At 48.5% G+C, this 27561-nt stretch overlaps 1 protein-coding gene across 2 annotated transcripts in view; it reads right to left on the reverse strand.

Moving 5' to 3' along the window:
• Positions 1-18100, reverse strand: part of ST8SIA2 (ST8 alpha-N-acetyl-neuraminide alpha-2,8-sialyltransferase 2) — a 58573-nt gene extending 40473 nt beyond the window's left edge. For both annotated transcript variants that reach the window (XM_019945645.3, XM_019945644.3), the window contains exon 1: positions 17847-18100. In XM_019945645.3, coding sequence (XP_019801204.2) covers positions 17847-17944 — 98 coding nt within the window. In that variant the 5' untranslated portion in view covers positions 17945-18100. The remainder of the gene's footprint in view (positions 1-17846) is intronic.
• Between the last annotated feature and the right edge of the window lie 9461 nt (positions 18101-27561).

A 27561-nucleotide genomic window follows, 5' to 3' on the forward strand; every position in this document is an offset into this window, starting at 1 on the left:
CCTGCCATCACATTCCTGTAGAAAGTGCCAGGGGAGAAGGCTAGGGTGAAGGGGGACACCCCGGCCCCTCCTTGAGGTTTAGAATAATCAAGAGGCAAAGAGAATTCTCTACCTCCCGACTGACAGGTGGACAGGAAATTTAACCCTTCTTTTTTTTCTAGATAGTAGAACACCTGCACACGCTTTGCACGGGCACATTCAGAACAAGGTGATGCTGTGGGCGGGAGCAGGGAGAGGATACACAGAGTCTACCCATCCCCTGGCAGAGGGGATGGGAGAAAGGGATCTAGCCTCTTGTTTTCTTGATGGAAATGCCTCTGTCATCCAACACTGTCGTTAACATGGGCTTTGGTGAGATCCCTAACTCCACCCTCACTAGCGGAATATGGAAAACGGAGCTTCCTCACCTCTTAAAATGAGTAAACCATGAAGAGTAAAAGAGATAATGATTACGTATAAACAGCTTGACAGATGCTATTTTAAATTTTATTTTTATTGTTGTTCCTATTAAACTTTTCTGAGAAGAGAGAGTAGGTCATGGCTGAATTCTTCTTCCTTCTCTTCTTTTTGTTCTAATTAACGTGCATGATGGGCCCCGGGCTGGGCTCTGGGGTCACAATGGGGGATGGAGACAGTCTCCTGTCTGAAGGTGCTTAAAATTGAAATTTGGAGACAAGAAACACTCACACACATACACATACAGGAAACACTGCAGCAAAGGAACAGAATCATAACCGCCCATCCATACGCTGGGTGATGCTAAGAAGAAATGAGGAGAAGCAGTGATTAGAGACTGAGGGTATACTTGGGAGCAGGCAGGGAAGAGCTGTTTGGGAGGTGGCATTTTGTCAGAACCCCAGAATACGAGGAGGGCAGACTCGAAAGGGCTGTGGGAAGAGCATCAGGCAGAGGGGTCTGCACAAGCCATGGTCCCAAAGCAAGAGGAGCCTGATGGGTGAATGGATCCCAATCTTCCCTCATGTAAAATTCATGTTGTTTCTGGGCCCTCCTCGCCCCAGAAGATGGTCTCTGAATCTTCATCCCCACCTCTGTTTATTGGTCCCATTTTCTCCTCAAGATTGTGACTTTCTCATATAACCTCTCCCTCTTTCCTTCTCTCCCCTCATTGCTTCTTTACCTTATTTTTACAAATACACTTTTTTAATTTTAAAAATATTCTCCTTCTGCCTGGTCCTGCTCTCGACCTGCTTCTCTTTGCCTCTCAAACCTCTAGCAAGGCCAGACTGTAATCATGGCCCCCTTTTATCAGGGACCTCTCTGAAATCTCACATCACCTCACCACACCAAGGAAAGAGGTCTCTCAACTGTCACCCAGAGCCCGCTGATGCCCCAGCCAGTGGCCCTGGAGCATCCTCATCCCATGCGCCCTTCCGCCGGGGGCGCTTGCCCCACCTTGGTCACAGCTTTGGTCTCTCGGTTCTCTCCTCACTTCTTTGTCCTTCTCCATGCCCTTTGCTCCCTTGGTTCCTCCTTCCAACTCTCTAAATGAGGGCAAAGACCGAAGCTTAATCCTGGGGTCTCTGCTACGTTAAAGACGGCTACACTCATGGCTTCAACCGTCTCCCTCCAAATGGCTTCTGATCTCCATCTCAGCTCTGACCTCTCTCTGAAATATTATTCACTTACATATTGGTTACAGTTGCCCACCATCCAGGTGACTATGGACAAGTCCCTTCCCATCTTGGGGTGTCATCGCTGTACCTGGAAAATACAGGGGAATGGGCTGGCTGGCCTCTTTTGTACCTACACTCCAATAATTGGTGATTCAATGATTTTTAAATGTCTTCATTCCTACGCAGATGAACTCTATCCTGTTAAAATCATCATGTTTAAAGTCAAACTCACCATTGGACCTTAAGGCACAGCTTTCCCTCTGGATTCCAATACCCACAGTGGGCTTGGCCATCACTGACCATCCCAGAGTATTGTCATTTCTCCTCTGTAACCAAGACTCCCTAGCTCTCTCTTCCTTTCCATTTGTAGCCCCTACCCCCCAGCCCAGACCCTCCATGCTGCTCCTATAGATGACCTGGGTGGTCTCCCTAGCTTCTGCCCCTTCCAGCAACATACAGTCTACACATTCCTGTTCAAAACATTTCAAGGGTCTCAATTGTTCACAGCAGCTCCTCTTCAGCTTTGTGGAATCCTTTAAAATGTATGGATCCTCTGCCCAGAGAAATGCCTAAGATTTCAAGAGGTTCATGGATCTCCTAAAACCCATCACAGACTCTTTAGAGGTCTTTGGACCCCAGATTAGACCAAAGCAACCCCCCAAAGAATCAAGTGTGAGTTCCTCAGCTCCTGACAGCCTCGCTCTGCACCCCCTGTCCTATCGTATTTTCCTCCACCCTCAGGTCGTCCCGAAGCCCCCCACTCCAGCCAAGCCCCAAAGGCAGGAACAGCTCTTTGATGTGCACTTGAACCTTCTTTGTCTCAGGCCATTCTCCCCATCTGGATGATCAATTTCATTCTTCTTCCAGCTAAGTCTTGGGCCATTCCTTCAAGTTCCCACCCTGATCCCACCTCGTCTAGAAAATGTTTCTCTTGCCACCGCCCTTTGTGGGGACTCCCTCTTTGGAGCTCCTACAGATCTGAATCATCATCACTAGGAGCACAAGATTGTCAGTTTTTGCTTCTGTGACATGGCCGGGCTCACCACTGAGGACAGGGACGCTTACTAGGTTGAGATGCTTGCTGGTGATAATGAATCTTCCTGATAACTGAAGGAAGAAGGCTTCCGAAATCCTCCAATTGAGCTATGACTGATGCCAGCTTTTCTATATTTTATTACATACACTCACATGCTTTTCTAAAATGTGGTACATTGAGCATAATTTATCAGGAACACCCATCCTGCTGTAACAGAATGATTCTCCAAGTGGTACTGAGAGGCGGGGAATAAAGATGCTGCTGAGCCTGCCTTGCCAGTTCATCAAGAGGCTTCGTTGAGATGTGAAAGCATCCACTGCGATGCCTGGCATGTGGCAGACCCTCAGTGTGTAAGTTTGCCTTCCACCTCCCTTAGAGTGGCTTTTTCCCCTTTTAAATGTAGAGCAGGTGGTAGGTGAAAATAGCTCAGCACCTACTTATTGCCCTTCTCTAAGATTTCAGGGCAAGGAATTTAGAGGCATAGAAAAAGGATTAGCTATTTCCAGTGAGTCTGGACTCACTCAACAGGGAAGGTATCCAGCGGTGATGCTTTGCAGCTAGAGAAGACCTGTGGGGTTGTTGAACCTCATTTACAGATGGGGAAATTGTGGCCCTGAGAGCTTAGGGCCTGCCCTTGAGGTGGCAGATCTCCCAGCTCTCACTCACCCCAGACATGTTTCTCATCCTCACGCAGGACGATGTGTGATGCACATTCCTGTTCACAACATTTCAAGGGTCTCAACTGTTCATAGCAGCTCCTCTTCAGCTTTGTGGTATCCTTTGAGAATCCTTTAAAATGTATGGGGTCCTTCCCTGGTGGCTCAGTGGTTGGGAGTCTGCCTGCCAATGCAGGGGACAAGGGTTCGATCCCTGGTCTGGGAGGATCCCACATGCCGTGGAGTGGCTGGGCCCGTGCGCCATAACTGCTGAGCCTGTGCTCCAGAGCCCGCGAGCCACTACTGAAGCCCGTGCTGCCTAGAGCCTGTGCTCCGCAACGAGAAGCCACCGCAATGAGCAGCCCACTCACTGCAGCCAAGAGCGGCCCCCTCTCGCCACAACTAGAGAAAACCCACGTGCAGCAATGAAGACACAACACAGCCAAAAATAAATAAATAAATATTTAAAAATGTACGGAGCCTCTGGCCAGAGAAATGCCTAAACTTTCAAGAGTTTCTCCTCCATCAGACCACAAACTCCTCAAGCACTTTTTCTCTGCTGGGTTCATCTTTGCCTGTCACCAGCATCTCACACAGGGCTTGGGAGCCCTTGTGTGTGACGAATCAGATGCATTTTACTCACACAGCTTTGTGATGACCACACCAGACTCGTGGTAACAGTCACGGAAACCAGGTACCAGGGAGCCTTCCTGCGGCTTTTCTCCAGGGGCACTGGGATGCCTTGTAAGGCGGCTGTTTCTGCACCTAATTGGGAACAGACTGACTTTTCCAGCAGACTTGGCCCCTGGCAGAGAGTGTGCTGGTTACACTAAAGCGCTGTACTTGAGATATAGTCATTGAGCATTTACTGGGCGACTTGCCCTGGGTATATGGAGATGAACAGGCTAGAAATGGATCTTTCCCTCATGGAGAATCCTCTTGTGGAAGATGAAAAAAAGAAGAACAGAAGTAAATATACCATCACCTGGTCCAGGCAGAACAACCCTCTCCAGTGGCTAATCTCCACCTATTTCCAAGACAGAAAATAAAAACAACGCTACACAATGGGAATCTGATGAAGACCCCAAACCCAAAAGTCAACACAGTTTGCTTTATTTTATCTCAATTGATCTCAACTCTCAAATATTCCAGCTTCAAAAGGTAAGATTAGGTACCATTAAGCCAGCCAGACCGGCATTGATTTAAAAACCCTCCTTGATACTACAGGATGGAGGAGGTTGCAGACCCTTATTAATCTCTTTGTTATCAGCACGATCTCAGCCTGCCAGGAGCCAGCGCACCTGATTCCCAATTCTGGCCACATCCACATCCCTCCGGTCCTCTGGCTTCTGTGTACCAGGCCATGGAGCTTGTATATAGCACCATGAATTACCCTGTTAAGAAACCTTTAACAGTGGGCTGGTCTTTTCTCCAAGGAATCAGGGAAAAGGAAAAGTGCGTTTCATCTATAACCAAGACGGAACTCAATGGATTTCAAATCAGACAATCATGTGGGAGCTGATATAAACCATCATATTTTCTCTCCTTTGGCCACGGAAAGGAATATATAAATGATTGCAGAATGTAGGTGGCAGGAGCTGTTCTGAGCTTCTCTCTGGAACTAACTCCCTCCTTCCTGCCCTCCCTCCTTTCCTTCCTTTATTCTCCAAACCAGCACTTACTCTCTGCCAGGCACTGTGCAAGGGGCTGAAAGTACAACGCAGCACAGATGTGAAATGGTTCTAGCCCTCCTAAAGCTACAATCTACCAGGCAGGAAAGGCACCATGCAAGAAATATGAACCGTGAGGAGGAAAATATAGAGGGCGCCGGGAGACTCTAAGACGGGAGTCTCACCTAGTGGTGTTTCTGGGAGTTGGTGGCAGGGCTCAATCATCCTTGCCTTTTGAGTCATCCACAAGGTTGTTTCATCGGAGAATTCTTTTTTTGAGCACTGGGCAATTTCCCAGATACAATGAGAAATCGTATCTGTAACTAGGTACTTTTTTGGAAGATTAACTCACTTACTCTCTATAGAAGTTTTACAAGGACTTGTGGCGGCTTTGCTGCCAAGGGGGCAGATAATGGTCACAGAGAGAAGTAAAGCAGCCACATCATCACAGCATCGACTTCAGTCATTTTTGGGGTCTACCTTTACGTGTTTTGCTAATCCCACTTTATTGACTTAATAGTTTTCTTTAAATCGACTCACTTAAAAACTTAAATGAATTATCATCAAAGGAACCTTTATATCATTACCATAAATAGAATACCAATATCCCTTGCCCTAAATAGAAAGTAATGGCAAAAATAAAGACAATTAAATTCTTGGCTTCCAGCCTGCCCAGAGGCTGTCTTTATCTGAAGTAGCAGATTGGTTTTAAAAGGCTCCCCTCTACTTGCCTTCGATAGCCCCTAGAGGCCTCCCCCATCAATTCCTCTGCTTTTTATAACTGAGAATGGAGTTTGGAATTAGATTGCTGGCTGGGCAGGACACCAAAACCACTCAGGAACCCCAAGAACCCTAGGGAACTGTAACCACGTGTGCCAACTGTGAAGTGGGGCCATCGGCTGTGCGAATGATCACTTCCAAGCCAAGCTCATGAGGGGACTTAATGACACAGTCAAGGAATACTTGGCTGACCAGCTTCTCCGGAAATTTCTATCACATGCTCCAGCCCTGGGTCAAAGTTATTCTGGTACAGACATTGCGGCCTCCTTAAGCTCATTTAATAAATCAATTCAACCCTTGGTTAAGATTTCTCCTTGCCTTGGGACTCCCCTGGTGGTCCAGTGGTTAAGATGCTGTGCTCCCAATGCAGAGGGCATGGGTTCGATCTCTGGTGGGAGAACTAATATCCCATATGCTGCACGGCATGGCTAAAATAAACCCAAAAAACAAAAACCAAGTTTTAAGACCTTCTTGGCCAAGAAAGTTGCAAAGAAAGGGTTAACTCTGAAATCAAGATTTAAAAAAACAAGCCTCATGGATGAAATGGAAAATAAACTGCATTAAAAAAAAAAAAAAGATTTCTCCTTACCTTACTTCATGCCTCAGGCCTCATTTGTGGGAGGGTGAAAGGGAGAGAAGAAGGTTAATCCACAGGCCTAAACCCCGGCACCCCGGAAACGGCCAGGTAGACCTTCATAAAATTCAGTTCTTTTTTCTGTGTTTATCAAGCAGTTACTTTACCTGAGTTTCAGTTTACTCATCCATAAAATGGGTTTTTCCAGGGTTTTATAATGAAATAATGTATGAAAACCCCTAGTGTGCACACAGGCATCCAGCTGTAATAAGAACCATTACTGATTTTTCTGACATTCTTTTGAGAGTCAAGGCCAACTCTGATGGGCAACAGGGATCCTCAGACAGGTTTCCCCTGGTTTGATGGGCCAAGGTCTTTGCCTTGGGCTGGGGCTCTGCAGAAGGCCATGAAACCAATTCTTCCCACCAGTGCAGGGAGTGTGTAAGCAAATTACCTGGGGTCTTGTTCTGATGCAGATTTCATCAGGTGTGGGTCTGGGGTGAGGCCTGAGATTTTGCATTTCTACCAAAACTCCAGGTGAAGCCCATGTGGCTGGTCCGAGAACCGCACTTTGATTGACAAGGCCCAGTGGTTCTCCAAGTGTGGTCCTCGAAAGGGCCAGAGATATCAGCATCACCTGGAACTTGTTAAGTGATGCCAGTTTTCAGGCTCCACCCCAGACCTGCTGAATCAGAAACTCTGGGGTGGGGCCGGCACTGTTTGTAACAGTCCCCAGTTTGGGGACTGCCTGACCCTGGAAACCACAGCACTTGCTCACTCCAGTTGTCTTCTGGGAGTTGCCTGGCACGAGCCTAAATGGGGAGAGTCAGCTGTATCTCAGCAGGTTCCAGACCAGCAGGAACTCCCTTCTCTGTTCCCTTGAGCCAAAAACACTAACCATGGCTACTCTGATGCAGGTGGTAAGAAAAGCGCAGCTAGGAACCCAGATCTGGGAGGGAGGGGTGGTCTGGGCACCCTTGGCCTCCCACCTCTCTCCCCCCTGCTTCCCTCCCCCACCACTCCCTGACTTCCATGCAGTTTAGACTTTGACAGAGACCTTATGGGCCCCTCCACTGAAGTTAGACAGGAAGGCAGGCCAACGAGTAGTTACAGAGAGTCCACGAAAAGTATGTTTGCACTTTCCAAGGTCCTAAATCCCAGGTGTTGGGAATTTGGGCCCCCTCCAGCAAGTGTAGCCAGATACGCTCACAACAAAGAAATGGTTTGTGTATCTCTAATTCCAGTCTACGTCCCTTTCTCTTTTTCTCCCTCTACTGCCTCCCAACCATGATTTTTGTACTATATCATTTTCTGAATTAAATAGTACTCACATTGACGTTGCTTTGTTAATACCACAACTATGCTCTTCAAATAAATCAATGTGTCTTGAGCACCTGCCAGGCACTCTTCTGGCTGCTTTCGTTTGTGTGTGTGTGTGTGTGTGTGTGTGTGCGTGTGTGTGTTTAGTTGTGGTAAAATACACCTAACATAAAATTTACCATTTTCACCATTTTCAGCTGTACGGTTCAGTAGTGTCAAGTACATTCACATTGCTGTGCAACCAGTCTCCAGAGTTCTCATCCTGCAGACAAAACTGAAGCTCTGTGTGCCAACTGAACAGCAACTCCCCTCCCGCAGCTCCTGGCAACTACCCCTCTACTTCCTGTCTCCATGAATTTGACTATTCTAGTCATCTCATATAAGTGGACTCATACAATATCTGTTCTCTGTGTCTGGTGTATTTCACTTAGTATAATGTCCTCAAGGCTCATCCATGTTGTAGCATGTATCAGAATTTCTTTCCCTTTTAAGGCTGAGTAACATTCCATTGTATATACCTACCACATTTTGCTTATCCATTCATCCGTTGATGGACATTTTTTGGCTATTGCAAATAATACTGCTATAAACACGGGTATAAAAATATCTGTTCAAATCCCTTCTTTTGATTCTTTGGGGTATATACCCAGGAGAGGAATTGCTAGGTCAGATGGTAATTCTATTTTTAAATTTTTGAGGAACCACCCTGTTGTTTTTCACAGCAGCTGCACCATTTTACATTCCCACGATTTATAATTTGTTCCTCAGAACACTGTGAGTTGGATACTAGTAACTCCATTATACAGATTAGGAAACTGAGGCTCAGAGAGGTGAAGCCACCTGCCTGAGGTCACGCAGGTAATAAGTGTTTCATCAGTGATTAGAGCCTCAGTCTTTCCATAGCAGCTCCCAGGGGCTCCCACTAGCTCCCTGTGGCCTAGTGTCCAGAGGCATGAGCAGTGAGTCTGGCTCATAGGGAAGACTTGACAGTCCTTACTGACCGGAGAAAAGGAAAGCCCCAGGCTGGCAGCTGGGAGAGGTTTACAAAGAAGCCCTAAGGGAGTCATCCTAATGACGCTGGAGGGTAGAGCTTTGGCGGCGGTACCCTCTGGGGAAGGGGCTGCAGAGCCTTAGCTGGCTCCACCCCCAGTGCTGGATGGTCCCGGTCTTCTGGAGCTATTCGTCGAGGAGCTGCTGCTCTCGTGCTGCAGTCTAAGAGGTTCTCTGCCCGGGCCAGGACCTGTACACCACTGTGGGTTTCTCTCTTGCCCTTCTCTTTGCCTCTCCTGGGAACTAAACCTATGGACTGGGGTATAGTTTGGACATCAGGCAGAGTCCGCTTAGAGCTAAATCCCAAACTTAGGAACCTCAGAGGTGCAGTAGGAGGGGTATTGCCGCTTACAGGAGAAGAACAAACAAGTCGCCTGATCAATTTACCAGCTCATTTTCTCCGGGTATCTTAGCCTCCCCGCTGCATTATTTAAGCCACGCTGGCTTTTACTAAGCAAGAATGTGTGAATTAATCCTGTGTAGCGGTCCTCTGAGCATGGCCAATATTCTTGTTCTTGAAACTGGAGATGGGAAGCCTAGCAGCAAGGACAGAGCTCAAGGGTGTGTGCCCCTCCCCTCCTCAGCCTTGCTGAGACGTTGCACCCGAGGGCGCGGTCGCCATAGTGCTTGGGAGGGTCGCCTGACATGCCACGAGTCCTTTCTGAAGTCCTAATGTTGCCAGCTTCCCTTTGCAAACTGTCTTTGTGGTACAGAAAATGGCCCAAGGCAGGAGACGGGAGGCAGGGGGGACAGGGGCAGGCGGCCCGGTGATTCGGGGACACAGAGTCACTATGAACGGCGTGGGTGATGGAGTCGGGCAATCTTGGCTAGCACCTCATTTCCTTGTTACTGGCTGTGTGTCCTTAGCAAGTCTTGGCACCCCTTTGGGCCCCTACTTCCTCATCTGCAGATGAGCAAACGTGGCGGCTGTGAGGCTTGAGAGATTGCCCCGTGCAGCTCTCGGCACAATGTCAGCTCCCAGGAAACGGGCTCCCTGGGTCTGTACAATCTCCCTGCAGAAGCCTGTCCCCTCCCAGCCTACTTTCTTCCCTCTTTGCCAGGTTCCGGGAAGCGGACTGCACTAGCCCTTCTCTCTTTCCCCAGAAGAAAATTCCTCCAGGTCTTAATCATCTGTGCTGTTTTTCTCTCCCATCAGTGTGTGTGTACGTGTGTGTGTCTACTCTAATGAGTTGGTCAAACGAATGTGCTCCAGAACCACTCTGATGAGACCTGGTGGGGACGAAAAGGGGGCTGGACGGGAGGGAAAGGGGGAAGGTGGAGTGGGGGGCACCATTCCAAAACAAGATGCTGCGGATCTGGTGACCCTAAATCGCATTGATCTTCTGGGCTGCCATATGGCTGCCGTTACGGCCTCACCTCTAGTTTCCTGTCTCCTGAGCTCTCTTCCAGCGTTGCTGCTTTCCGGGTTTCTCTCTCCCACAGACCTCTCTCTTTCCAAGCTTCACCCTTCGGAAACACGAGCATGCATATTTTCCCCACTGGATGTCATTTCGTATGTCCGTTTGGGAGAGTTCTACTGATTCCCTGGAACCTGGGTTCCCATCCCAGCTCTGCAACTGACCAGCTATGTGACCTCGGCCAAGTTACTTAACTGTTCTGTGCCTCGGGTTCCTCATTATAAAATGGAGATAATAACAATCTGGACCTCATAGGATTGTGGGGAAGATTACAGGTGTGAACAGAGCTAAAGTGCCTAGGCTATAATAGGGCACACAGCAGACCCGCCCCCAAAAACATGACTGTTGTCACTCTCTGCTGGCGTCAGCCTCCACGGAGGAAAGATGTATGAGGCATGAGCCCCTGTTTCTAGAAGCGATGCCCTCTGTTTACTCTTCAAGGTAAACTGAGACCCCAGACTACAGATTTCAGTGATCGGTAACATTTCGAAAGAATTGGGGTTGGGGACTCAGTTTAGGAAAAAGATCACAACTACTATCTACCATCACCCTCTTTCAGGAGAGAAAGGACATCAATACCCAAAAGAAAAAAAAAAAAAGAACAGCATCTCAAAGGATAGTTCTTGGGAAATGACAGTTGGCATATTTGAAACTAACATAATTGTCATGGCTACACTGTGTTTTTTATTTTTATTTTTTCTTTTCTTTTTTCCTTCTGGATCAGCACCCATCAGCACAGGGAAATGCTGATCTCAGGGTCATTTCAACCTCCAGCCATCAACTAAGAGAAGGAGGAGAAATTGTAGCCCGGAGCCTTAAAAGGGGACGAGGAAGCAGAGCTGAGCGTCTCCGTGTTTCTCCAACAATAAGAGCAAAGTGCTGAGGAAACTCTGTGACAGAGCCAGGAGCTTCCTTCTCACAGAGCAATTTCAGAACTCAAACACACACCCACACAGCAAGGCAGGACGCTGGGTTTCCAAGAGCAGCGAATCAGGATTCCAAGTGCTAGAAGTGTCCAGAGGAGCTGCTCCCTGCCGTGTGTAACACAGACACCCCTTGAGCAGTTCCCTTTGCCACTGCGAAGTCTGTGACAGCTGAAGCTAAGAAAATGCTGTGACAAACAGGTCCTGTCAGGACACTGGGCGGCTTCCTAGCCAAGTGACCAACTGCAGGAGACTGGGGAGAACTTAAATCCAGCCCAGCTGCCCCCCAGGAGAGTGACTAATCCCAACACTTAAGGACAAGCGCCAGACCAGCAGTCACTCATTCACAGGGGACGGTTTCCCTGTGCGCAGATGACACCCAAGCGTCTCACCTTGGGGCTTCTCCTGCAGAGGTGGACCTGTCCCTGTTCCCTGGCAGGAGGTGGCCACCTGACCACCCCCCTGGTGGCATTCATGTTCCTGCCCCTGCCTTACTCCTTTCACTGTATCTTTCCACCTGCCTCTTGAATTTGTTTTTGCTCGAGGCAGCTGAGAGGTGCGAGGCTCCTGAAACCCACTGAGGGTCCTTGCAGCTGCTATGAGTCTTGGCTAATCCGTCACGATTCCCTGGTTTGACCAGTGTTTGAAAATCATAACACCACTTAAAAGTGCTTAATAGAGAAAATATTGGAGATGACACACATCAACCTGACCTCTTACTTCTTACTCCCTCAACGTTTCAAACACACAACACAGCCTTTCTGTTCAGCATCCTTTCTGGGGACCAGCCTTTGGAAGGAAACAGTTGGCCCCAACTTAAGTCTGCTCTTAACGCCAGTGTGGAAGCCATTAAGGTGATAAAGATGGACAGAGCAGGCACTTCCTCTCCAGGCAGAAGGAGGACGGGGGAGGCGCTGGCACTGTTGGCAGTGGCAGGGCTAGAAAGGGCTCTCTGGAGAAAAGGAGCTGGACAGAGGCTTGGAGGTGGGGCTCTACCGCTTTGCTTTTTATCTGCACTGACAGTGGGAAACTTATCACTGGGTCCTCCTCTTTCACGAATTAGAAAGGTGCTTTCATTCCCATTGGCCTGTTCTACAACATTCTGAGACAATGAAAACTGTGCCCTTAACTGGGCTGTGGCCTCCATGCTGGATACACATGTTGGGAAAAGCAAGGGGCTTTCTGAGCAAGTGGAGGGTGTTTAATTGTTATTAGAATCGTGTAGACCTTTGGGGTCAGAAAGGCTGAATGCTTACTTTTGCCATGTGCTAGGCCCAAGTTTGTTCATCCTAAAAATACTTTATGGGCTCTATTTACTAAACCATATACTTATCACCAGGGGCTGGGGATAAGGGAAAAAAATAAAACAAAATTGTTGAGTTCATCTCCATAGGATACTGTCACTATGGGATGCTAAGTGTACACACGGGAGAGGCAGCTACCCCAGACTGTCCAAGGAAGGTCTGGGGTCCTGGAATTCTTTGCAAAGGAGGTGATACTAGCCTTCGCCTTAAAGGAGGAGGGAGGGGAAGTAAGGATGGGTGGGGTGTGGGGTTAAGAATAGTGTGTGCAAGGAGGTTGTTCTAGAAAGCAGTAAGAACATGTGCAAAGGCACAGAGGCATGAAGTCATGGTACCTTCCAGGGAACTGTGAGCAATACAGAATGTCTGGAGGCCAGGAAGGCTGAAGAGAGAGGCTGGGGCCAGATTAGGTATTACCTTGTACGCCATGCTAAAAGCAATGGGAGCCTTTAGAGAATTCCACTATCTCTGAGATCATTTGCCATCTACAACAGCCCCAATTTGTAAAACCTAAGCAATTTTAAAATCTAGCAACCCCGCTTTACAAGGGGAAAGAGGCCCTGAGTGGTGAATTGGTTTCTAAGATGGATATCTATTTGCAATTTAAATGTGATGCTAGGAACAGTTGGCAACAAGGGCTTGGAGCAAGTCAGTTAAACACCAGACTTTCTTTCTGTCCTATTTTATCCTCCAATCATGTTTATACTTGAGTGAAGTACATGAGGACTGGGGCGAAGAGTGGGCTTTAAAAAAATGTTGCACGGCCTTGTGCGAATATGTGTGTTTCTTAGAGTGCCTGGACTGCAACTGCCCAAGGTCATTTCCTTTCTCATCCACCTGGACTCATCCACTAAAAGGTGCACCTCACCTCATCCTCAGCTGATGGCAGTAGTTACCAGCCCACGGATCTGTGGGTCAGAGCTAATCCTTCCTTGTCTATTACCTTCCCAGACAGTGTCTGATGTCTGGGGGGCACCAGGACCCTGACCATGGTGTACTGGACGGCATCAGTTCTGACCAGTCAGATGTCCATTCTCACAGGTCAGTGCCTGAGAGGGACCAGTTGTTAAGCATCTTTAACTATCATCTAGTCCAGGTTCCTGGATGCCCAATCTTGTGGTGTGTAGAAGTGAGGAAGGCGTATTCTACTGACATCAGAATCAGGGCTGCAATGGAATGGGAGTTTTCCCTCCTTCAGAAGCGTTAGCCCAAGGCCCCACCTATAAGTCTGGGATGCTCAGGCCCATGGCCAGTGAGCTTGTCTGGCAAACCAGGGTATAGCATCACACTGAACTTTGACTGGACCAGAGGGGCATTTTGGGGAGACGAGCCCCGAGTCCTTCTCCAATCCTCATTACTCAACTTCCCTCCTTCTAAACCGCTGAGGGCAGGGGAGCAGGTAACTACTAAGTCAGACCAGGCTCTTAGGAAAACTGGGCCTTTGAAAGGATGCGGGGGGATGAGTTAGGAAGGCTAGTTCTGAGACCTATTATGTAATGTTACTGCACGGGGCAAAGAATTCGTAGGACAGGGCAGTATACCACGGCAGTCAAGACAGGGGCTTTGGCTTCTCTTAGAATTAGGGTCATTTGCTTTATCACAAGCAAGTTATACAACCTCTCTGAGCCTCAGTTTCCTCACTGATGAACTAAAGATAGCCACCCTACCTAGCTTCAAGAGGTTTGGTGAGGACTGAGTGAGCTAGTGCTTTAAAGCAGTAAGCACGGTGTCTGGCAGTATTTGTGCTCAACAAATAGTAGCTTTTGGCGCCACTAGTAGGTGACCATTGGGTTGCCAGGAGGATGACGTGTGTTAGCGTCTATAAAGCACTTGGAATAGCTCTTGGTTCATAGCAAGCACTCAATAAATAAATGAATGTTAATGACCACCATCATCTTCACCTTCACCATTGCCATGATTTCTGTTATTACTAGCTACATCCTCTTTAACAAGAGTTCTGTAACTGTTTTACGATTAGAGACCTCATTTGGGGACTAGGGCATTGGGTTATAAGTGAGGAGACCTGTGCAGGCTTGCCCTGTCCCTAACCAGCCAGGGTGTGATCTGGGATAAGAGATGCTACTTCTCAGGGTCAAATTTATCCTAATTGTAAAAAGAGAGGAAGTTTCTTAGGGGGAGCCCTGCCCTCCTTTCTCACCCTAAAGCTCTGTGACTGTCAGCCTTCCCTAAGGATGCCGTGTATGCCCAACACTGGGCCAGACCCCAGAAAGATATTTATTCAGTAGATGTTTACTGAATGCCTTCTGTGTGTCAGGTTCTGAAGGCATCACGGTGGGCAAGACAGCCATGCCCATAACTCTCTCTTGAAGGTTACACTCAAGACTAAAGCCCAGGGGATAATCAGAAAAAGAGTTTTAGCTTACGACTTGGTCCAACGGACTCTAAATTTGGGGTGCTGCATGAGTTGATGGGGGCTGTTTTACCAAAGCTCCACCCAATCTCTGATTTAGAATTTGAATTCACTCTTTGAATGCTTTGAAGAGCATTTTACATTTTTTTTTTTCTCATTCAGCCCTAGGGAGACATTTCCCCAAGCAAGCAATTTAGAAACAGAACTTTGAAAATCATCACTTAGGAAGAGACGTGTCTCTAGGGAAATAGGCCCTGGAAGAAAACCCCTGCCCTTCATAACCCGTTATATGATTTCTTGGGCAGGACAGAACTTCTGAGATCACCACAGCAAAAGCCTTATTTTACAATAAAAGGAATCAAGAGTTTAGCAAAAATATATCTCAGTTTTGTTCCTCTAGACGATACACATGAAGTTGTCTTTCCTCTTTTACTTCTCATGTGTTAATCCTTGGAAAATTTACTTCAAGAAGAGATTTTTCCTTCTTTCCTTCCTTCCTTCTTTCCTTCCTTCCTTCCGTCCTTCCTTCTTTCCTTCCTAAAAGATCACAGGGTGCCACCACTGCCTTCCAGAAATAGCCATCCTTTCACAGAATTGTCTTCTCCCAGGGAGTGGTACTGGCAGGTAACTTGTAATCTTCCCTAGCACAGGTCAATATCAAGTAGGGGAAGGGTGGGCAGGGCTGGTGCAATAGCACCGTGGTCTCGAGGATGATCCCAGGTCTCCCGGAAAGGCAAAGCATAGGGTGAGAAAGATGAGTCCTGCTCCTGGCGCCGCCTCACTGGCCACTGTACTAGGGCACTGAGCCCCCTCTGGCTGCTCAAAGTTGGGGTGCTTCCAAGGATTAAATAAGTGACTGAGCTTGAAACTTGGCTTGAAAAACAGATATAGGGGGCTGCGGGGATGCTGGTCCTCTGTTTCATGTCCTTCCTCCCCCAGTTATGGCAAATCCCAGGTGAGTTAACAGTGTGTGGGGAAGACTGGGGGGTGGGACTGGAGAAGGGGCTGCGGGAGAGGGGTCTCAGGCCTGGGTCAGGACTGGTCAAGTCAGGGGTCAGCCTGCGGACAGGGGCACCAGAAGGGGGGATAACATCACACCAGATGACACAAAATTGTTAGACAATTTTCCCCAGTGTGGGCCCAAGCAGGACCCCCCCCGCAACAATGAAACACAGCCATAGCACAAGAGCCCTGGGATTTAAATATATATGTAAATGCCCTTCTTAGCTCAGGCCTTGCAGCTTATTTCTGGATACCGTTAGAACAACCTAATGTGGGGAGGTTGGCAGGGAAGTGTAGCATTATGTGCAAAGTGATTTGTTGATTGCATTTGAAAACTTAAAAGTCACTGGCCTATAGAAGACATTCGGTAAAAGTTCAGTGAATGGACAAGGAGGGATGCCTGAATGGGTGCAGCTCTTACGTTTTCATAGCAGAACAATGGGCAGCTGCTGGTCCTTCCCTCACATGTCAAGGTCAGCAAGGGGTCTGGGCCAGGCAGAGCCCACATCTGGGAGAAGAGTGTGGGAGCCGAGAGGAAGACCCTCCCCACCGCGTCCTCTATCACCTCAAGACTTGTCTTGCCTGATTTCCTTTCCGATCCACGTTTTTGAGGCGAACAGCTACAGAACGTAGCGTTTCTCTATCTCCGCGTGGGAGCATGTCGTGTATTAACTGAACACTATTTGTGAAAGTTTTCTGAGCTCTTGGGGAAACCGAGAATGAGGAGGAGGGAGAGGCAGAGAAACGTTTGGTACTTGAAGAGCGCTGGAGTTCACAGAAGGAATTCTGCGGTGGCCAAGATGGGAAGGGGCAAGGAGAAAAGGAAAGAGCAGGTAGTGGCGCCTGCCCCAGGTTTGAGTCCTTAGGGCCTTGGCATCCTGGACCAGGACTGGCCTTTCCCTTTTGAGGGATCTGTCAGCTTAGCGAGCCCTCAACTAGCGCTGATAGTGAATGAAATAACAGATGGGACAAAGGAGGGGCGCACGCGGTGCGGGACTAGCCCCACGGAGGAAGGGACTTTCTGCCCACTCTGCGACCTCACTTTCTCTCTGCCCAGGGCCAGGAGACTCTCCAAAGGGCCCCTCAGAACCCTGGCTGCACACTCCCCCTCCTGCCTATAGCGGGTTGGTGGCTCTTTGTAGCGGCGAAGCGGAGAGGGGCCGGCCCAGGGGCGGGGCGCGACTCTCAGCCTCCAGGACCCACAGCAGGTGCGTCCCGCGCCGCAAGCGCGCACTCTTGGAAGTCCGGCGGCAGGGCAGGGGCTCGCGGTCCCCCCGCTCCCCCCGGAGAGATCGGGAGAAAAGCGAGGGCTAGACCGCGTGCTAGGCATCCTCCTCCCCAGCCCCCGAAGACGAGAGGGCGGTGGTACAGACTTTCCCGAAAGGTCTCCATCGCGGCGCTGCGAGCGCACAGGAACCCGGGGGCACAGGGGGAGCCGCGGGATTAGCTGAGCGCCCAAAGCCAGGTGAGGGTGGGGAAGGGATCTCAGCTAACCCCCGCGCGCTCCGCCTCTAGCGGTGTCAGCCCACACCCCTGTGCTGGGCTCCCGGGCCGGCGGGAGGCGCGTGTGCGTGTCTGCAGGTACTGGGGACACTCGCCTTCCCGGGAGCCCGTGAAGAACCCCGCCCTCCGCCCCGGCCCGGGAATCCCCTCCCCCAGCACAGAGATCCCCGCGCGCCCCCTGCCCACTTTGCTCAGGCGACAAAGCGGCCGAGCAGGAGACAAAGAAACTCCTGCCTCCTCCACTCTCGGCCCCTCCGCCCGCCCCAGACACTCCCGGGCGCCCTCCCTCGACCCCGGCGACAACGCGCGCGGACATGCAGAGGCAAGGAGGCAGGGTGGGCGAGTCCGCTCCCCGACGCGGTCCAGCTGGAGGCTGGCAGTGCTCCCTGCCCGGGGACTCCCAGTGGCAGCCGCGCCCCCACCCTCCGCTCCCCAAACAGTCCCGGGCTCCCTGCACAGCCACCCCCGGCCAAAATCGTCCCCCGGCTCTCCAGCGGAGCGACAGGGGGGCGCGGCGCACACAAAGCGGGCGTGAGGGAGGATGCGGAGTACCGGGGTGGTAAGAGATCCCGCCAGGGCTCGGCACGGGCCCAGGCGCAGCTATTTACCCGATTTCTTCTTCGATCTCCGAGATGTCTGCGAAGATGAGGAAGACCACGAGCAGCGTGAGCGCAGCCAGCATCCAGCTCCGGAACTGCAGCTGCATGGTGGGTTCGCGCCCACCGGGACCCACGCGGGCCGGCGCAAGGAGCTGGGGCTGGAGGGCGCAGCGGCAGGCGCGGGAGCCTCCGCGCGCGGCGCCCAGCGGGGCAGACACCCTGCGCTCCGGGCGAGTCCGGGCCGGCGGCGGCGGCGGTGGCGACAGCGGCAGACAAGGGTTGCTCAGGCGCGGCGAGCCGGCTCGCTCCCTCTCAGCTCCCGTCCGCCCCTCCTCTCTACTCCCCTCCCCTCCCTTCCCCCGCCCCGCGCGGGGCTCCGCGCGCAGTTTGACAGCTTCGCTCAGCTCCTCTGCCCTCCTCCTCCCACCCCAGTCAACTCCAGTGTCCAGCCTCCCGCCTTTGCTTCTCCCGCCTGGCTTCTTTCAGCTCCCGAGGGCGCTGGGATGTGGCCGGAGCCTGCCACTCCCCGCTTAAGGAGGCTGGGCTCGGGGCACCGGGTGCGTCCGCGTACAGAGCTGAGCCCAGGGAAGAACGCGCACCGCCCGGCGTACCCCGCCGGCTGGCAAACGCCCTCCCTCGCTCGCTCTTTGTCCAGCGCCCTCGGTTTCTCACAAAGTTTTACCGACACAAAGACTAACACCTGGGGACAGCCCCCGCGCGCGACGAGGAGGCCGTTTCAGCCAGGCAGATGTTTCAGCAGTTGACGAATTAGGAGAGGTGGTGGAGGAAGGGGAGGGGAGAAGAAATATCCAGGACAGGCCAACTTCGGCAGAGATGCAGGTTGCAATTTGTGGGCGAGGTGCTCGACCGCCGAGAAACCACCGCCTTCAGGCGGTCATCTTGGTCTCCACTGATAGACCCAAGGAGACCGGGTCCAGAGAGTCCCCTGAGTGGACTGAGCTCTTGCAGCCTTGCCTAGAACCCTGGCTCCTGCTGGAGTGACTGCTCTGCCCACAATGGCAGGCTCAGTGCCCGCCCTGCCTGGGCCCTCGCGGTGCTAATTCTGAGCTGGGCTTCACCTTACCAGCTCTTGCCCTCTCCTGGCAAAATCAATAATCCTCGCCCCGGAGTCTTATCTTGATCTAAAGGTCTGCTAGAAAATATGGCTCCCACAAGAGGTAATGCCCCCCGTGCTGAATATTTTATGCTTCCCCAACCTTAGACAGCTTAACTTAAATTACATTTTGCACCAACCATTAGCCTGCGGTGGGAAGGGCCCCATTAAGTTTTACTGGAATTAGATAATTGCCCAAATTTTCTTTTTCTTGCACTAATTGTAACAATCCTGAAATCAGGAAACTTCCCAGAAATGACAAGCTGGTTATGAAAGTGAGAAGCTACATGGAATGTCCTCTCTGGAAAGCCCTGGTGAATGAGTGGGAGAAGCAGATTGGCTGTGTCCCCGGGGCCACCCATACAGAGCCAGGTCCCAGAGGGGCTTGGAGAGGAGCTGGCAGTGTCTAAGCCCCTTCAGAAGAACTCTGGGTTGGTAAGAGGGCCTTTTTGATTTCCCCTCCAAAGCACTGGCTGTGCTCTGCCTCTTTGCCTTCTTCTGCCTCTTTGTGTGTAGGAGTTGTATTTGTTATCATTTTGCCTTGTTTTTCTGAGATGAATGGTTGGGATTGTGGGATAGGGAGAGGACAGAACAGGATACAGCTGTTATGCTGCCTAACATTTCAATCACTCATCCATTCACTCCGTCACTTGGCAGTATTTATTGAGCATCTACTCTGTGCCAGGCTCTGTGCTAGGGGCTAGAGAGAGCATAAGAAGAGAGAGGCACATGTTTCCTGCCCTCTAGTGGTTCATGGTTCACGAGGAAGACAGACCTGGAAATTTGTAGTTGTGGTAGGGGCTGTGAGCTACAGTACAGCTATGGCCTCTTGAATAGCTTATAATTGATTAATAAGATCACCCGCAAAAGCAAGAAGGAACTGGCTGGCCTCTCTCTCCCCAGCTCTCTGCTTCTCTACCAACTACACCCTTACTATGCGGAACATCGTGGAGAGATTGCCATGATCCTAAATTTATCCCAGGTCAGGTAAACGTCACTGCTATAAGCACTGCTACAATAGAGTCTATTTCCACTTCCTATTAGGTGACCCATGTTATCATCCCAGCCTCAGAGGCTTCCTTCTTTGGACTCACTTGAGGAGTCATGATAAGTGGCCAGGAAGAGTAGAAACTTGGTGAATAGTTCCATCCCTTATAGAGAAATCCTTGTAACCAGACCCAAAGAGCAACATCCCTCAAGTACATCTGCTGGGAAGTAGCACGAGCTTTGTAACGTGGAGGCTGTTCTCGCATTGAGAGTCATTGAGATGGGATTTTACTCGGAGAATAATAGGGAACCCTTGTGATAGTTGATTGTGGAATGCTGTCCCTAAGCACTTGGGCTTGAGTCTGTGTGGGCCAGCTACTCTTACAGTGATCTGTGTACATTCACCGCCCCTTGCAGCTGACTCCAAAAACTGAGTTTGTTCCTGGCATCTGGAAAGAGGAAGAATGATTGGATCAAAGGTGTCACGTCTGCTGATGCTGGGTAACCTGCCGTGTGGGCCCATGCTTGGCTTGGCCATCCTGACCCCTCCTCTCCTTCTGACCCCTCTGTTTAAGCGTGACTTTTTCCTGCCTTGGTTTGTCCAAGAAACTGGAAGGTCCCACAGTAATCATTTCTTTAAGCTAAGTCATTGAATGTGTGGGTTAAAATATAGGCGTTTATGGGAGTGGCAGCAAATGAAAAGTCACTACTACCCATTAACATTTTAGCTCAAATTAATAGAGTCTATTAGCTATTCAGGCACCTCATCAGGCCCCGGGAAGTGCGTATTAATGAGGGAAAGAGGAACAGGAAGCTCTGCAGAGCCCTGAAGGGGCTCAGTCGAGTCACACCCAGTCATGGGGCGGTTCCTTCTCATCCCTGACACTGGCTAAGGGCGTGCTTCCCCTTCCAGGGTCCAACTTCAGGAGTGGGGACCGCAACCCAGACCTGAAACTTGGAGAAACTCAAAATTGCATGTACCATTTACACATCTAACTAAACTCCCTCCACCTCTCACCCCCAGATATATAGACTTTTCACCAGAACTACTTCTTAGGTGGTAATGAAGAATCCTTTTGGCAATCCTTTCACATGGGTACCACCTTCTTCATTTTACACTGGAGGAAACGGAGGCTCAAAGAGGCTAAATTGCCCAAGATGTTTCACCTGGCAGAGAGGAAATTTTAATTCAGTTAGGCCTCCCCGGGCCTCAGCAACTTCTGGGATCAGACTGCCAAGGCCCCCTCCAGCACTCCAGGCAGCTCTAAATGGATTTGTAAGCTACCATTGCCTTTGATTCTTACTGTATCTTCTTAGTTCTGGGATGTCAGGATTCAAGGAACAAATTTATCTTCACTCCCTGCACACCCTTCATCATTGGAGAGACCATGATCGTAAATCTCAGTTTTTGTCTTTCCACATGAAAGAGCCTAGGCCTTTCAGTCAATCCAAACTTGTTTTAAAAACTCAATAATAAGTAATAATTTTCTCATTCAGAACTCTTACCTGGTAACTATCACCCTTGACCTCTCTCGGAGAGAGAGAGAGAGAGAGAGAGAGAGAGAGAGAGAGAGAGAGAGAGAGAGAGAGAGAGAGAGAGAGAATTTTGACATTTTTAACATTTTAGAATGTTAACGACCTGCAAAGTGGTAATGACCTGACTTTTTCATCATCTCTGAAGCAGAAGCTGTGAACAGCTATCGGTGGGACAGGGTGGGTTGGGGGGTGTAAGGAAGTAGAATATCTTAGTTGGAACAGACTAATAGGCTGTTGTGTTTCTGCACCTCCAATAGCTGAGAGAACCTGCCTTCCTTTCTGAAATTTACTCTAAATTTGAATGTTCTCAGAAATGCAACTTTTCACCCTTCAAAATCAGAATCGAGCCATAACAAGGAAAAGTAAACAGGCACGTCTGCATTCCATCTGTAGCTTTTGTAATTGGTAAAACTGTATATTAGCCAAAGAAAGGAAGGAAATATATCCAGGCAATTGCTGTAAATGTTTCTGGAATTATCAGCAGGAGATCTTGGAAGGGACTGTGCTCCCCAGAGAATTGGAGGTGTTAGCAGAGAGTGGGGAAATGGTTCAGTTTTGCTGGGATTTTTCTAACCCTTCAGACGGTATTAAAGGTAGTTTGAACCAAAGCATGAAGTCAGGTACCAGATGGCAACGATAAACCTAAAAGAATATCCTCACTTTGCTGTATATCTGAAACTAGCACAACTTTGTAAATCAACTATACTTCAATAAAAAAGGGTTTAACCAAAAAAAAAAAAAAAAAAAAGGAATCATACAATTAAAAAAAAAGCATCCATGATACCAGTCCTTTGTCAGATACACATATTAAAAATACTTTCTTACAGTCCAAAAAAAAAAAAAAAAGGTATGTCCTTTCTCTATTCTGACCAGTGCTTCAGCGAAATTATCACTGCGATCCTGGAATCAGCTTTCTCTGAGTCAGCTCACCCAACTTTGCTCAGAGTCCAGCATGACCCCTCACCTGCCACCACCTCTTGAGGCATCTGAGGAAGCTGGCCCGAGCCGGCCATCCCTGGCACTCAGTTCTGTGTCTCTTCTTTTAACCTCAGTTTGGATCATGGACCTCCATATTTTCAGAGCTGGAAGAGTGGGTAGAGACAGCTCCTGACCACTCATTTACTTAAGTGTTGCTGCATCACCTGTCATGTGTCTGGAACTCTGCCAGAGGGCTGGGATGTAGTGGGGATCCGTAGGTACAGTTTCTGCTCTTCTGCAGCTTGGAGTCCTGGGGGATTTTACAGATGGAAAACCCTGGGACCCAGAGACAAAAAGACTTGACCACAGCCCCACTGCTAATTTCAGAACTGAGAACAGAATTCAGCTCTCCTGTCTTCTAGTTGAGTTCAGTGCTAGCTCTCCTGAACATAACAATTTTATTTAGTTTTTCACGACATTTCAGTGAGATTGTAAATTCTCAAGCGGTGTGGACCTCTATTTCTCTTCTGGTCCCATGTTATCCATTATGGTAGAAACTAACTCAATACCTGTTCCAGCCATGGCCAATCTCAAGCCCCAACCATCACCTCACTGAAGGCAACATTGAGAAGAGTTGATATAGTATTTCTACCATGTACAGACCATACATGAAATAATCTCAAGAACATAGGTAAGGGACTTCCCTGGTGGCGCAGTGGTTAAGAATCTGCCTGCCGGGCTTCCCTGGTGGCTCAGTGGTTGAGAGTCCACCTGCCAAAGCAGGGGACACGGGTTCATGCCCCGGTCTGGGAAGATCCCACATGCTGCGGAGCGGCTGGGCCCGTGAGCCATGGCCGCTGAGCCTGCGCGTCCGGAGCCTGTGCTCCGCAACGGGAGAGGCCACAACAGTGAGAGGCCCACATACCGCAAAAAAAGAGAATCTGCCTGCCAATGCAGGGGATACAGGTTCAATCCCTGGTCCAGGAAGATCCCACATGCTGCAGAGCAACTAAGTGCAGGCACCACAACTACTGAGCCTGAGCTTTACAGCCCGCAAGACACAACTACTGAAGCCGGTGTGCCTAGAGCCCGTGCTCCGCAACAAGAGAAGTCACTGCAATAAGAAGCTCATGCACTGCAATGACGAGGAGCCCCCACTCGCCACAACTAGAGAAAAGCCCACGTGCAGCAACGAAGACCCAATGAAGTCCAAATAATGATAATAATAATGATAAATAAATAAAAATTTTAAAAAAAGAACATAGGTAAAATGTAGAAAATAAAATTAAGAAGTGATGCATTCTGGGTATGCATTGCCTTTAATATAATTTATTAATGTAAGTTTATATACTTTAATGTTTAATGACAGCCCTGTTTAACAATCAGGCATTTCCAGCACAACACCGGTGACCAGTGGCAACAGGAAGTTGCCACAGTCACATCATCCTGGTGAGCAGGTTTGGTGAAATACCATTTCTAAAGTGGACTCCAGATGGGATAGTCTCCAAAGCCATGGTAGCATTCATCAGAATATCCACCTGCTGGGATCTTAGCACAAAACACTGGTTAAAGGGGAGTGCCCCTTGGCCCCAAGTGGGTTTCTTGTACAATGTCCCTTTAGGAGTCCTCTTCTACTTCTCCTCAAATGTATTATTTGTGGTTGTACGTCTTTTTTTCCCAGTTCCCCAAGTCAGGTTTGATAAAGCAGATTGGGAAAGTTGCAGAAGGATCAAGAGGCCAGTGGTTTTATGAGTGAATTAGTTTGGATTAAGTTTAGCTGCAAGCAACAGTAAACACAAAATGCCCAAAACCAAGTTTTTTGTTTTTTTTGTTTTTTCTCATGTGCGAGTCTCCAAGCACATAGCCAGGGCCGGTTTGGCCATGGGGTCCCCAAGGTCCTTAGGGACTCAGGTCCTTCCAGCTTTCCTCTCTCTCATCCCTACAGTGAGGCCCTTTCCTTGTGACCCATCACATCCAAGTTCTAAACAATAGCATGGAGGAAGAGACAAAGGCAAAAAGAAAGTTCTTGAAACTGGCCACATGATACTTTTGCTTCTGCCCCTTTGTCCTGAATACTGTCATGTGGCCATGCCTAGCTGCAAGAGAAGCATGAACAAATCTTTATTCTGGCCTTCTATGTGCTCAGCTAAGAAGTCTATCATGGAAGAAGGGAAGGAGAGATGTGGGGGACAACTGGCAGGCTCTCCCACAGTGGGGATGGAAAAGACCACGGCAGGCTTTTTCTCTCCCACCTCCAGCTCTGCACACAAACCCTCATTAGGCCTGCCTTCAGATGACTGTGTGAAGCAAGGACTTGCTGGAAGTTGCTGACCAGAAATAAGCATGTGTGTGGGTAGCAGAGCTGTTTCTGTAGCTGAGTTTCATGTTGTTGCATTTTCTGTTTCTTAGCACCCTATTTTCCCACCTTTATTTCATTGTTATCACCCTAGGAGGCAGTGTAGTGGTTTGTATTAAGCAGGTATTTTGGTTCTAATGCTTTGACATCTGGATCCTTGCTGACCCCAGAGAGACAGGGAGACCCTGCCCAGGGTAGTCAGTTCCTAGAGATGGTAAAGGATTTGCCTGGAATTGTACCTTTCACGTGCAAGCCAAACAATCCAGGGTCCACACCCCAACCACCTCTTTATGGGGCGCTCAGTCTGGGCCACTATCCCCTTGTCCTAAATACCCTAAGGCCAGTACCAGATACCTAGAGACAGCCCCTATGCCGGAGAGCCCACTGAAATTATGCAAACCAGCCTATCCTAAGCCTGCTTATCCTGCCTCACCTGTTCCTTTCCATGGAAACCACAATAAAGGCTCTTGCCCACATTTTTTCCCTACACATTCTGCTTTCTGACTGACCCTGGTGCTTCCCCTGGTGGTCCTGCATGGCATGTCACGCCCCCTCCTCTTGGAACTGTGAGTAACAAACTATCTTTTCGATGGCTCTCCTGATCCATTTGCCTCACTATAGCTGAATAATAACACCTACATTTAAAAACAGAGCAGTGCTCCTCAAACTATTCATGGTGCAGGACCAGCATTTTTATTAGGTTTTAAGTTGCTCATCGATTGCAGACCAGTGCATGTCCTTCTGCATGACTAGTATGCATTTCACACCATGGGCTACTCACTGTGGCTGTCAGGCATCCCCAAACCCCTTCATCTAGGGGAGCCCTTAATCACACACAGAGATGTTGCAAATGTGAAATTGTTATAAAAGTTTCTAAATGTTTGTCTTTACTTTCTGTACGTCTCTCAGCAGGGATCAGTAACATACAGTTCACACACCAGTACTGGTCCATGGACCACACTTTGAGTAGTTCTGGTTTAGAGTTGATTTCCACATCACATAGATCACTGTTCAGAACTTAGCTTCTTGTGTGATCTGTATTCAAGTTTCAGTCTCCTAAATATTAAGTGAGGAAAATAACAATACTCAGCTCACAAATTTCCGTGAGAATGAACTAAGATAACGTATCTAAAGTACATGGAATTCTAGCATAAAGTAAATGCTCATCACATATGGACTTTCATTTATTATTTAGGATAATGCAAACATAGAAAGGATATATATATAAAATGTGAGCAGTGGTTATTGCTGGATGGTGAAACTTGAGTGGATCTGTATTTTTCTACATACTTTTCTCTGTTTTATAAAATTTTCTACAATGATCATAAATGACTCTGTAATCAAGAAAAATGTCATTAAAATTTGTCATACCTATTTTCTCTGCACTGAATTTTTTTCTCCCAAAGTTTAACATTCTTTCTCAATAACCCAATATAAACACACATATTAAGAAAATTGGTTTTGCAAACAATTTCCAATCTTTCTTTGATGTTTCGTAAACATCTACCTAGTATTCATATTGCAATTTACAATGAAGGAAAGCACGGTCTACAAAACTGTGCCCCACTCATGTTGGGAGCCTCGGAGAGTCTTCCCTCTCATATACTTCTCACCTGATGTCACTGATCATCACTTAACCTGGATTTCTCTGTTGGTTGTTCTACATCTCAGCCCAGCCCCAGCTTCTGGAGCAAAGGGGCGATTCAGAGAGCCACCTGCAGAGAGAGGAGACAGTGGCTTAACGCCCACATGGTGCCCCAAATCTTGCAACTCGCAGGGGTTGAAGGGGCCTCTTCCCCTCTGCCCCACCATTGCTCAAATTCTGCTGACCATGGTTTCATGCTGGCAACAATACTGACGATCTGTTAAAATGAAGGGTGAGGGTGAAAGAAACATGAAGTTCATAAAGACATCCTTTCTTTTCAAATCTTCACAAATAAAGTTCTTGTCCAGGCCTTCAAGGCATCCTATGGTGCACAGCTCTCTTTGAGAAGAATAATCCTCACTTTAAATGCAGTTAGGTGACCACTATACATCTTGAAATATCCTGTTTTTTTGCTGGGAGGAAATTTATTGAGATGAAAAAGAAAGCCGTAATTTAAGTTTCCCCAGACAACATATATATTTTTAGAAATTTATTAAATCCAAATTGTCTCAAACTCATCCAAACTCTAAAAGGGTATTATTACTACTCAACGTTTATTACAGTGAACATTTTCTTGGAAAGACTATCTTTACCACCAAGTAGAGTTGCATGTTTTTATGTTACAAATATTCTTCATAGTACATTGGGATCCCACATGCAATTGAAGCTTAGACTAAAAGTTTACATCCAGGGAGATAATTTTGACAATTCTGAATGATTATGGAGATTTCTAGCTGTGTACCTGCCTTTACGTAAGCATATTATTGGTGATAGCTATGATTTACTCGCTTCCAAGTCCTTCGTCAGTAATAGAACCCCAGCTATAACCATGATCCCGTGAAGAAATACAGTCCATTTCTTAGGTTTCTGGAAATTCACTGAGATGACAGATGAGAGCTGGGTCCCTCTTTTGGTCCGAAAGCTGTTTAGTAGATTTTCCTGAGTGGCCCTGGGAGCCGCCTCTAGCCATCTGACATCAGTGGGAGGTAGGCTGGGCACCTAACAGCCACCCTGGTGAGCACTTACATTGCTCACATACTGAGTCAGAGAAATGCCACAAGATTTTCCCAATATAGCAGCGCATGGGTTCTGGAGAGATTAGGAAGGCCAGTTTACTCTTTCAGTTTTCTTCCAAAAGGAAAAAAACTGGAGTCTCCGATCCAGAAGG

This window comes from Tursiops truncatus, chromosome 2 (genome assembly GCF_011762595.2).
Source record: "Tursiops truncatus isolate mTurTru1 chromosome 2, mTurTru1.mat.Y, whole genome shotgun sequence".
Taxonomy (NCBI): Eukaryota; Metazoa; Chordata; class Mammalia; order Artiodactyla; family Delphinidae; genus Tursiops; species Tursiops truncatus.